We start from the raw sequence: 12,773 nt of genomic DNA, 5'->3' as shown, positions 1-12,773 counted from the left end.
GTGCCTGTAAATCCAGCTACTCAGGAGGCTGAGGCAGGGAATTGCTTGAATCCGGGAGGCGGAGGTTGCAATGAGCCTAGATTGTGCCACTGCACTCCAGCCTGGGTAACAGAGTGAGACTCTGGCACAAACAAAACAAAACAAAAAACTGTAGATACCTAGAATTCATCCTGCAAAATCTGATTTGTTAATCCAGTATGATGCGAAATCTACATTTTATCAAATATCCCAGATTACTCCAAGGCATAATTTATAACTACAAAAATGAGTTATCTGTCTCTCTCAAAAAATGACATTGTGCCTCAGAAACAGAGATACACAAAAGGAGTTTTAATAGCAAAACCATTTAATGTGCTCATAATATTAGTTTGTCAGCAAGGCTTTTTAGAGGAAAAAGCCTCTAAAAGAAGAAAAGACAACATGCATGCCTTATGATAGAAGCTGTCTATTTCTATCTCTATTATTGTAGAAGACTCTCTGAAATGAGCATCTAAAATAAGGTGATAACATTTTCATTCCGCTGCCTTATAGACAAGGCATAGGGGCATTTAGAAAATCTCTTGTTGGTGGGCACAGTGGCTCATGCCTGTAATCCCAGCACTTTCGGAGGCCAAGGCAGGCAGATCACAAGGTCAAAAGATCAAGTCCGTCCTGGCCAACATGGTGAAACCCCATCTCTACCAAAAATACAAAAATTAGCTGGGCTTGATGGCATGCACCTGTAGTCCCAGCTACTTGGGAGGCTGAGGTGACAGAGTCAGACTCCAGCAAAGAAAAAAAAAAGAAAAGAAGAAAATCTCGTTTAGGTTCTCATGCACATGCGTATAGTAAAACACTCACCTCCCTTTGTTATTCCTGGTAACACATTCTATTTGTCATTTCACTATAAGTGTGCAGATTTAGAAGTACAAAATACATTTTTTTTCTCCTGCCTCTTTGTGTTAGTTCCTTTAGGCTAGTTTCCAGCTGACTTGCCTTTTGTGATACAGACCAAGAACTGTTCCTGCCCAGGGGAGGTTTCTGTAACCTTCCTTTCCCCACTGCAAAGCTTTCTCTGTCTCTGTGTTTCTTCCATATTTTCTATCCATATTATCAAGAAGCTAAGCAGAGCATATAGGTAAGAAAGAATCAAGACATGACAGCCTTCAATACCGTAATAATAAAAGCCACAGCTTTGAACACTGCCTGAGAAGCAGAACCATGCAGCTTATGGGTGTGTGTCCTAGTTCTCTTAAAAACCAAATGCAGTCCTTGATAAGAAACCATATTGTATGTCCAATATTAAATGTGGTTATTGACCAAAAGAGCAACGTAGATGGGTTTTCAATGGATATTAATAGTTGGTCGATACCTTGAAATACTAAAGGATGGACAGAAGAGAGCTAGGCCTGTACCATCATCTTTGCCCTAAGAGGCTGGGCAACTAGGGAAGAACTGTGTGTCATTGTTATGATTAGGAAAGCAACACTGGTTAGACAAAACAAAGAAAACAGGAAAGGCTTCTTTCCATTTTGGCTGCCATGGCAGCTACCCAGCTCCTGCCTGGCTCCTCCTCAGAGATTATCAGAAGAGACAGACAAGGACAAGACAAGAAAGCTAAATCAACCACTGAAGGGACCGAAAGGAGAAAAATCAAAGGACAGTTGATACCTAGGGCCCTGTGAAGATTCTAAAATGGGAAACAAGTGGAAGCAAACCTCAACATGTAGGAAAAGACCATTCCAGCCAGCTTTCCACTGCAAGGAAGACCATGTAGGGGAAAACACAAAGAGGAAGGCAGCTCACATTCCAACCCTACAGTTTCATGTGCTTCTGGGCAAATTACGCAATTTTTCAGAGCTGGAGTCTCCTCATTCGCGGAATGATACATTTCCATTCTACTTATCTCCTAGGTGATTAGATAGTATCTTGTGTTTGAAAACATTCTGTAAGATCCAAAGTACCAAATAAATGTTAGTTGCTTCTTTTCTCTCTCCCATCTGTTGAGAAAAGGATTTAGGGTGGGAAGAGTTCTCTGGGTGGTATATGGATGATATACAGATGAGCGTGGTAATAATTTTAATGACTACCGCTATGGGGAAAGATAACTCTGCCTTTTAATCAAAGAAAGAAACATACTGAGTAAGGACTTGGAAAGTTGTGATCTGACCTGCTGTTCTAATCTATTTCTACAGAAATGTGAGAGCTTATTTTCTTTCTTTTTTATGGTGGTGGTTGTTGTTTTTGAGATGGAGTCTTGCTCTGTCACCAGGCTGGAGTGCAGTGGTGCGATCTCAGGTCACTGCAACATCCACCTCCTGGGTTCAAGCAGTTCCCCTGCCTCAGCCTCCCAAGTAGCTGGGACTACAGACGCATGCCACCACGCCTGGCTAATTTTTTGTATTTTAGGAGAGACGGGGCTTCATCATGTTGGCCAGGATGGTCTCAATCCCCTGACCTTGTGATCCTCCCACCTCGGCTTCCCAAAGTGCTGGGATTACAGGCATGAGCCACAGCGCCTGGCCTAGAGTTTATTTTCTAATAGAAATTGTTCCATTAGCTTTCAGTTCTATGGCAGGTATAATAACAACTTCCATTTGTTGAGCACATAGTATGTTCCAGATACTGTACTAAGCATTGTATATTATTTAGGCATTTACTTATCACAACAACCATATAAGATACAGATATTCTTGTTAGCTCCTGTTTGCCAGTGAGGAAACAAATACAAAGTTAAGTAACATTTCCAAGGTCATATAGCTATTAAGTAAATGGTGAAGTTCAGATGTGATCCCTAGGAGTCTGGCTTTGGATTTCCTCTTAGGGCAAGTTACCAAAGGTCTACAAAGTACTAAATATGAGAGCAGGGTTCAGGGGAGACAGATCAATCTGAAGCAGTAACTATGCAGGGTTTTCCTGTTCAGATCACTTGTGTGAAGATTGGGGTGAGTCACATCTATGCAGTTTCGTATTATTCCTAGCCAAAGGACCTTTCTTAAATTCCAATTTTATCTCAACAGCAATGATGGGGGAAGGAATTTTGTTATTGCTCAGACATGCTTGAAAGATCAATGTAGCGAGAATGCAGTGAAAATGGTCCATGAACTCATGGAGAACGGATAAAACTAGGGAGGAAGCGGCCCAACACCTAAATATGCTGAGCTGCTCCTTCCAGACCTCTTCCTGCTCAGTATCTTCCTCACTTCACCCCTGGCCAAACCACAGATTTTTGCTGTAAATTCGGTGCCCATATAAGGATAAACTATAGATAAGATTTCTTCTTCCATGGACAATTTATAAATTTAGAGAAGTTAAATTTCAGGCCTATTATATTCCTACTTTACATATTTATGCTTTAAGATGTAGTTCAATGTAAAATTCATTTCTGAACTGTGGAACATTTCTTGTCTTATGTACTTATTACTGTTTTTTCCTTATTTATTTATTTAGTTAGTTTTTATGGAAACAGACTCTCGCTCTGTCACCCTGGCTGGAGTGAAGTGGCACAATCTCGGCTCACTGCAACCTCCTCCTCCTGGGTTCAAGCAATTCTCCCACCTCAGCTTCCTGGGTAGCTGGGACTACAGGTGCATGCCACCATGACCATCTAATTTTCTGTATTTTTAGGAGAGATGGGGCTTTGCCACATTGGCCAGGCTGGTCTCAAACATCTGACCTAAAGTGATCCACCCAACTTGGCCTCCCAAAGTGCTAAGATTACAGGCATGAGCCACCATGCCCAGCTTCTTATCTTATTTGTAGGCATGAAGGAGATATATGACAAATCATGGTATATTATTACTTTGATAAATATACTATTAGTAACTTTAAAATATTTGTCATAATAGCAAATTATTCCTCTTTATATATCCCAAATGGATGAAACTCCTCAAGACCAACAGTGGCATGAGAGGTTGGCCTGTACATTTCTCTGAGTTAGGCGTTCAGTTCAAATGCCTCCAGAAATTTAAACCAGATTTGAAGAATCTGGATTAACTATGTTATGGAGTTACAGCACTGGTTGTTCTACAATAAATACTTGTTGAGTGGAAATGAATTTCAGTTTAGCTCACCCTAGCTAACTGGGTCTGATTAGGTCAGGATAAATTCTGTAGCAGACCAGTTTTTTTCCATGTGTGGGCCTTGGCCTACCTTTATATAGAATCCACCTGGAGAAAAAGCGCAAAGAAGATTATTGTCCCTGGGCTGGGTGCCACGGCTCACACCTATAATCCCAGCACTTTGGGAGGCCAAGGAGGGTGGATCACAAGGTCAGGAGCTGCAGACCAGCCTGGCCAACATAGTGAAACCCTGTCTCTACTAAAAGCACAAAAATTAGCCAATCATGGTGGTATGTGCCTGTAATCCCAGCTGGCTGCTCGAGAGGTGGAGAATTGCTTGAACCTGGGAGGTGGAGAAGTTTAGTGTCCCTTACTCAACCCCAGATAGCCCAACACCTCCAAGTCCACACTTCCCCTCCAAGGTCTTCAACATGACCCTCATCAACATCAGCCCCCATTCCACTCACCTTCCTCTCAGCACTCACTCAATACAGTGTCAGGGCTTTTGCTGGTACTCTCCGTTCTCTGCTGAACCCTTTTTTCCTTTGCCCTTCTCCATCCTTTGGACTGTTTACTGCCCACAAACACAAGGTCTAAGTTGAAGGCCCTTCTCCCTTTCTTAGTAATATTTCCATTTTCAGAGAGACCTAACAAGGACACCCACCGATGGACATTTATGTCTAATGCTTACTATTGCTTTTATAGTGGAAATGTTAGGACAGATAGAGATTTTGGCATATCTCAAATCACGGGAAGAAGCTGTTTTCTCAGTTGTTGATTTTAGAGAAGGTTCTACGAATCCAGGTCTCCTAACTCATAATCCAGTTATCTTCCCAGCTCACCTGCTGACTCTTGGATCAGACTGAGGCTTAAGTCTGACTCAGTCTGACTTTTCCTTGCATTAAAACCACATTTAAAAAAAAAACAAAAAACTTCAGATTGCATTACCTAAAGTGAGTAACCACTTCTGATGTTCACAGCTGGTGGCAATTTGAGCTTTACACATATTCTGTAAATATCAGTACTAAAAATGCCTTGACATCACAGAACCAAGTAACTACAATTATTTTAGTGTTATTTTTGTTTCTATATTTTATACTCTGTTTGATCTTGGAAAAGCCAACAAGATTCAGGATCTGAGGTCTAGATCACTGAAGAGATTGCATCAACATCTACCCTTTGGTAGGCCCCATGGAGGAAGAAATTCACAAGGAGCCCAGACGTGTTTACTTTGCTGTTATCCAGCATGGCAAACAAGCAACTGGGTTCTGTAATGTCCTTTTACTGCCTAATGTTTAAATACTGCCAAGTGACACTGGTCCAGTTTTAGCCTAATTGTGCCTTTAGCTTTGTTACTAAGGTTCAATGTTTTGCACTTTAGTACAGTATTTTCATATCCAAAATGAAATAGAAAATGGGAGGACAGTATTTAACCACGGTCAGGAAGTATGCCACCATCAAGTGAGTATTCTGTGTGCTTCCAAACATCGTTTGCATACTTACCATTTTATAATTAACATGTTTTGAAACTGAGATCAAAATCAATAACAAGCCTAAAAGATCAAAGTTCTTCTTTCAGTCGTTTTAGTCAAATATTGCTCTGGGAACCTGATCCCCATGATTTGCTGTCTAAATCGTGCAGCATATCAGCCAGATAACCAGTCATTTTGCTTCAGTTATCTGTCCTAACTACATTATATGCAAAACAGACAAACGAAAATCATATCTACTGTGTAAATTTCAATCTCACTACTGGAGATTCATTCTTCCTATTGTCAGTTGAATACTCTGTCAAATCTCCAAGCAAGCAAGCCTCATATCAAGATGGCTAAGAGGTTTGATATACACTAGTTGGGACCTTTGATCTATGGCTCTAATTGGAAGAGACATTTTTAAGATTACCCAAGTGCCAAAGGTCATGTTGGTGTACAGAGCAAGGAATGATTACCACATGGTAGAAATTTTCTAAAGAGGTAACTGTTGTTGGGCCTTCAGCGTTAGGGGTACTGTCTACATCAAAAGATTATATTCCTGTGCCTGCTTTATTCTTTACACTTAGAGTTCTACTGTTTTACAATGGATCAATGGACCTAAGATTTGAATGCTTTATCTTTTAATAGAGTTTTTACTGCAATTGCATATGGAGCTATGGCCATCGGAGAAACGCTCGTTTTGGCTCCTGAATATTCCAAAGCCAAATCCGGGGCTGCACATCTGTTTGCCTTGTTGGAAAAGAAACCCATTATAGACAGCCACAGTCAAGAAGGGAAAAAGCCAGTAAGCACAATGGTGATCTTAAATGTCCAAATAAAGATGGCAACAGTAGGAACTGGGGACCACTAGAGATGGGAGGGAGGGAACGAGGAATGAGGGCAACGACTGAAAAACTAACTATTGGGTACTATGCTCAGTATCTGTGTGACAGAATCATTCTTACCCCAAACCTCAGCTTCATGCAATATACCCAGATAACAAACCTGCACATGTACCCAATGAATCTAAAATAAAAGTTGAAAAAGTAAAATGAAATATAAATTTAAAAATAATGTTTTTTTAAAATATTTTTTTAAAAATAAAGTAAAAATAAATGTTTACTTCTTAAATGAAGGCATTCTTTGGAAAACTCTGCAAAAGATAATGTCATAGTAACATAAAGAGTTAAAAGTGTATAAAATAACTTTATGGCTACAAATGGGGAAAAAGTGTCTTGTCTTAATCAAATTTTTACCTCTACTACTGCAATTTATATTTCATATTTTAAAATATATGCTTTTAATTTGTATGCCTGATGCTATGAGAATGTTCTTGAAAAACAGGGTTGATTCTTATACTGAATTTTATTTAGATAGGAAAAGTTTTGATCTGGGGTGAAGATTTGTATTAAGGTGTATTTGGTTTTTTTTTCTCTGCTCATATACACAAAGTAAATAATGTTCTGCTGCTTCCGACACTGTTTTTCATGAAAACTATATTTACAAACATAAAGAGGGAAAAAAGGAAAGTATACCTATTAAATTGACACACAAATAAATATAGCTTCAAACTCTAAAAGACTGTGAATATTAAAAGAGAAGTAATAGATAAGCTGTTTAATTTCAAAATAAGCCTCTCAATAATAGCCTTATACATTAAATATATATTCAGTTTTAGAACCTTTCTAGACATTTTAATTTTTAAAATAAAAATAGTCATTAGGTACATACTTAAATTTTTTAATTTATAATTTTTTCCCTCTAGAATTTTAATAGTAGATTTATATGTATGACAGTTTAAAATAAAACAGCGTTGGCCGGGCGCGGTGGCTCACGCCTGTAATCCCAGCACTTTGGGAGGCCGAGGCGGGTGGATTACGAAATCAAGAGATCGAGACCATCCTGGTCAACATGGTGAAACCTGATCTCTACTAAAAATACAAAAAATTAGCTGGGCACGGTGGCGCGTGCCTGTAATCACAGCTACTCAGGAGGCTGAGGCAGGAGAATTGCCTGAACCCAGGAGGCGGAGGTTGCGGTGAGCTGAGATCACACCATTGCACTCCAGCCTGGGTAATGACCGAAACTCCGTCTAAAAAAAATAAATAAATAATAAAACAGCGTTACAAGAGCTACACAATTATTAAAAAGAATGCTTGTTAGTGACAGAAATGAAAAGATCTGGAAATTGAATGCTTCAAAGATATGTCACAGTCAAAATAAGATTTTTTTTATGTCTTTTGGAAAGTAAAAGGTGTAAGAAGCTATTTTTTTAATTTTAAGATTTATATGTATAACAGTATTGCTACTCTTATTTCTTTTTGCAGATTATAATAGAGGAACTGAGTATCTCACTGATCTATGTCCTTACAGAACTATAGGCATGCATAAACTTTGGAAGTATCTCTTATAAAGACTATAAAATTTATGTATTTAATCTTTATTTTACTTAATATGTAAATGTTTCTGAATAGCTCTCTTTATGTTTTTTAAATTAAGATTGGGGCGATGGCTTATGCCAGGACTTTGGGAGGGCAAGGTGGGTGAATCACGTGAGGTCAGGAGTTCAAGACCAGCCTGGTTAACACGGTGAAACCTTGACTCTACTAAAAATACAAAAATTAGCTGGGTGTGGTGACATGAGCCTATAGTCCCAGCTACTCAGGAAGCTGAGGCAGGAGAATCACTTGAACCTGGGAGGTGGAGGTTGCAGTGAGCCAAGATCCCGCCACTGTACTCCAGCCTGGGCAACAGAGTGAAAAGCTGTCTTAAATAAACAAACAATAATAAAAAATATAATCTGGTCAATCAAATGAAATGGCAAATATTGAAAGTGAAGCTGGGTGATAGGCATATGGGCCATCCACTATATTTTTCTCTCTATTTTTACACATTTGAAGTTTTTCATATTAAATGCCATTTAAAATAGTAAGAACAAATTATAAATGTATCAAAGTTTAGAAGTTTTTTAGAATACCTCTATGAGCTATTATACAAAATACATACTAGAGCATACACATAAATAATTGAATTCTTCATGTTTCTATACTATTCTGGGTTGCTTAAAACCTTTTTTATACAAATGTAGAGAAGGAAGTACACCAGAAAAAAATTTTAAAATAAATAAATAAATAAAAACCCTTGTTATATAAATAATACTCGTGTTGTAGGAGGCAAATGGAAAATATTGAGTAAGCTAAAATAAACTGGTACTACACTACTCTTAAATTTTGCCAAATATCCTTTATTTTTTTTTCTAGATCTCTTAACCACATCTTAACACTTAATTCCTTTAACAAGAAAATATCATCAATTTTTTTTTTTTGGTGCTCCTCACCCCTACCTGCCCCTGCTTCTTGCCTATATGATGGTCAGAATGGGTCGAACATGACTAGTAAACATGACTGTAAGGATGTGTTTTAAAATCCGGGCATCACTACCACACACACACACACACACACACACAAATCCACTTACTCTCTCTTAGTTGATGCTTACTCTAACAACAAAAATTAATAAGACTTAAAATGCAATTGAGACAAACACAAAGTTCAAAAGAACTTAAAATCTTATGAACCAAATATATAAACAGAAAGTTAATCATTTAGTGATAGCTCTGGAAAGTCTTTTTAAAATATCCTGCTGTAGATAATTATTGGTGTAGAAATCATTAACCAGTAAAGAGATTGATGCATAGAGAGAAAACTAAATGTTTGGGCAAAAGTCACTACCAAATAATTGTCAATTGAAAATAAAGATAGGGCTGGGCGTGGTGGCTCACACCTGTAATCCCAGCACTTTGGGAGTCCAAGGCAGGCAGATCACGAGGTCAAAAGATCAAGACCATCCTGGTCAACATGGTGAAACCCCATCTCTACTAAATATACAAAAATTAGCTGGGCGTGGTGGTATGTAGTAGTAGTCCCAGCTACTTGGGAGGCTGAGGCAGAAGAATCACTTGAACCCAAGAGGTGGAGGTTGGGGTGAGCAGAGATCACACCATTGCACTCCAGCCTGGGCAACAAGAGCAAAACTCTGTCTCAATAAATAAATAAATAAAAACAGAATTGTCTGGGTGTGGTGGTACAGGCCAGTGGGCCCAGCTACTCTGGAGGCTGAGGTTGGAAGTTGGCTTGAGCCTGGGATGTGGAGGTGGCAGTGAGCCGAGATCACACCACTACCTTACAGCCTCGGTGACAGAGCTAGACACTGCCAAATAAAATAAAAATATTTTCACTATAAAACATGGCCTGATTTACAAAAATAACACTTACACTTATGGTTTACAAGAACCCCAGCTCTTCTGAATTAAGCAATAAAGTCTTGTAAAGCACAAACCAAATTTTTTAAAAAATGTATCACTCAGATAAGCTGTTCAAACAACTAACTGTGGAAAGGAACTGTCTGTGCAGCAAAGTGGAAGGAAGCAAATAGTTTTTAGAAACTTGGTGATGTCCAGTAGTAAGAATAACAAGAAACACAGACACAAAAAAATATAAACAAAAGTGACAGAAACCCACTTGCAGTCAACAGCTCTACAGAGACGCATACATGTTTAAAATTAAACGGGCTATGGAAACATGCAGTTTTCAAAAAGCATTTAGCCAGTATGCTACAATGTGTTACAGCCTTCCCAAGTCACTCTTCTCAACTCTGTCAACTTCCTTTCACAGGACACATGTGAAGGGAATTTAGAGTTTCGAGAAGTCTCTTTCTTCTACCCATGTCGCCCAGATGTTTTCATCCTCCATGGCTTATCCCTCACTATTGAGCAAGGAAAGACAGTAGCATTTGTGGGGACCAGCGGCTGTGGGAAAAGCACTTCTGTTCAACTTCTGCAGAGATTTTATGATCCCGTGCAAGGACAAGTGGTAAGACTGAACTGAAACACACCTACTCTGGGAGTTAGCAGTCCTATTCTTAAACATTCACTAGGGCTTAAGAAACCCCACTGGTTTGGGTGGGGCAAACAATGCAGAAGTTAAAAAGAAAAAAAATCTCTATCTCAACTCTTAACTAAGAGGACAAGCAAACCAATCACAAAAATGATGGTTAGGACTTTGAAGTGAAGTACAAAGATCCAAAGATTATTCAACCATTCTGGTAGCAGAAATGTTTATCTTAGCCATGGAATTACTTTAGAAAGTGGGTGCTGGAGGGTAGGTGTAATGTTCACATCGTGGCCCCATATTCTGTTCTGGTTTATTTCAGACAGAGAGAACAGCGTCCTCCACCTCCTTAATTCAGGCTTCTGCTTTCTCACTGCTCATCCCCACCTCCCAACCGTCCAAACTTTATGCATGATTAAGGCTTATTTGAATCAGCTCCATGAAGTCATGCCTCTAATCTCTAAAATGATGTAATCTCTCCATCTTTCAAACCTAAGGATTGTTTTTCTTACCTGGCACTTGTCTTACTATACCTTATATTGTGGATTTCTCATTATCTTGTCCTCCCCTCCTTCCCACAACCACCACATCAGCACACCCACATGAAGCTTCCGGTCCTGCCTTTTTTCCCTACTAAAAAGTTCCTAAAACTCAAACTGTCACGTTAGTCCTCATTCTCCTGCAATGTACAGTCTTTTCACCCTTACATATTCTTAATGAGTATTTGCAGCACAGAGTTGTCCTAAAGGGATCCCGTGAACTAGGCGACACTCATCTATTCACACATAGCATAGCACACTCCCTCCTCTAAACCCACCACAGTTAGAATATACCAGAGTCCCTGCCATCAATCAGGGTCCTTCAAGTCCTGGCCCCTACCTCCCACTCCAAGCTCCTCTCATACTATTGCCCACCTCATCGTGCACTGTGCTTTTTCTCTGTGTATGTGTGCATGTGTGTGTGTGTGTTGAGACAGAGTCTTGCTCTGTCGCCCAGGCTGGAGTGCAGTGGCGAAATCTCAGCTCACTGCAACCCCTGCCTCTTGGGGTCATGCGATTCTCACGCTCCAGGCTCCCGAGTAGTAGCTGCGATTACAGGCACATGTCAGTGACACCAAGCCTGGTTAATTTTTGTATTTATTGTAGAGACAGGGTTTGGCCATGTTAACCAGGCTGGTCTTGAACTCTTGGCCTCAAGTGATCCGCCCACCTCAGCCTCCCAAAGTCTCCTTGTGTTCTTTAAACACACCTATGAACCTTTCTTTCTTTCTTTTTTAATATTTTATTGCACTTTAGGGTTTTTTTTAATGAACCTTTCTTTTACTATTGCCCTGCCCAGAATGTCCGCACTCTTAACTTCCTTGTAGGCTCCCTCTCACCGTTCATGTCTCAGTCTGAATGTCCTTTCCTTAAGGCCTTCTAGGCCAATCCCTTTCTCATGCCTCTCCATACCCTCCCCGCTGCCTCAGTCCCTTTACCCTGTTACCCTGTCTTCAGAGTACTTTCCTCTTCTGAGTTTATTGAGTTATTTGTTCATGTGTTTGTTGCATGCCTCTCTGCTAAAATACAGGCTGCAAAAGGGTATGAGCCTTCTTTTACTGACCATTATTTCCCCAGTACCAGAAGAGTCCCCCTCACATAGTGAGCATGCTCATCAAACACGAGTTGAGGGTTATGATCTATTCATGTGAGTAAACGTGGCTGTGGGCAAGATGACACACCTTTATACGTGAAGTACTCTATCCTCTCCACCTACTTTGATCACTGGGCTTTCAGAAAGTCAGGTCCTGTTACAGTGGAGGGGGCAGTAATGAGTTACATGCTGTTGCTTCTATATAACATATGATTTATGAGCCTTCCTTGGGTAACCTTATACTTCGAAATAGCTTGAATTCCTATCCTTCTTGTTATGATTTGTGTGTGTTTGAATACAGTGAACTGTAACATGATACAGTGGGTGATCGTAACACACCATTCTGCATTCTGCTTTTGGCAGCTGTTTGATGGCGTGGATGCAAAAGAACTGAATGTACAGTGGCTCCGTTCCCAAATAGCAATCGTTTCTCAAGAGCCTGTGCTCTTCAACTGCAGCATCGCCGAGAACATCGCCTATGGTGACAACAGCCGTGTGGTGCCATTAGATGAGATCAAAGAAGCAGCAAATGCAGCAAATATCCATTCTTTTATTGAAGGTCTCCCTGAGGTAAGAAAATCTCTGAAATCTTCAATTACAAAGCTGCCAAATAAGCCTAAGTAGCCACTGGGCCTACGCGGTTGTTTTTTTATGAATTTCTTGGATTATACAATTGATTTATTTCCAGAATGTAAAGTTCTATGTAAAACATAAAGTCAGATGTGAAAAGTCAAGTTTGA

General features: G+C 39.7%; 1 protein-coding gene across 1 annotated transcript in view; it reads left to right on the top strand.

Moving 5' to 3' along the window:
* ABCB5 (ATP binding cassette subfamily B member 5) overlaps positions 1–12,773 on the top strand; it is a 118,735-nt gene that overhangs the window by 96,439 nt on the left and 9,523 nt on the right. Inside the window, exons 23-25 of the mRNA XM_035253686.3 lie at positions 6,161–6,317; positions 10,186–10,383; positions 12,397–12,603. Coding sequence (XP_035109577.1) covers positions 6,161–6,317; positions 10,186–10,383; positions 12,397–12,603 — 562 coding nt within the window. The remainder of the gene's footprint in view (positions 1–6,160; positions 6,318–10,185; positions 10,384–12,396; positions 12,604–12,773) is intronic.

The sequence above is a fragment of the Callithrix jacchus genome, chromosome 11 (assembly GCF_049354715.1).
Source record: "Callithrix jacchus isolate 240 chromosome 11, calJac240_pri, whole genome shotgun sequence".
Lineage (NCBI taxonomy): Eukaryota > Metazoa > Chordata > Mammalia > Primates > Cebidae > Callithrix > Callithrix jacchus.
The sequence above is the reverse complement of the archived record's forward strand: the minus strand, read 5'-3'. Positions and strand labels throughout refer to the sequence as shown.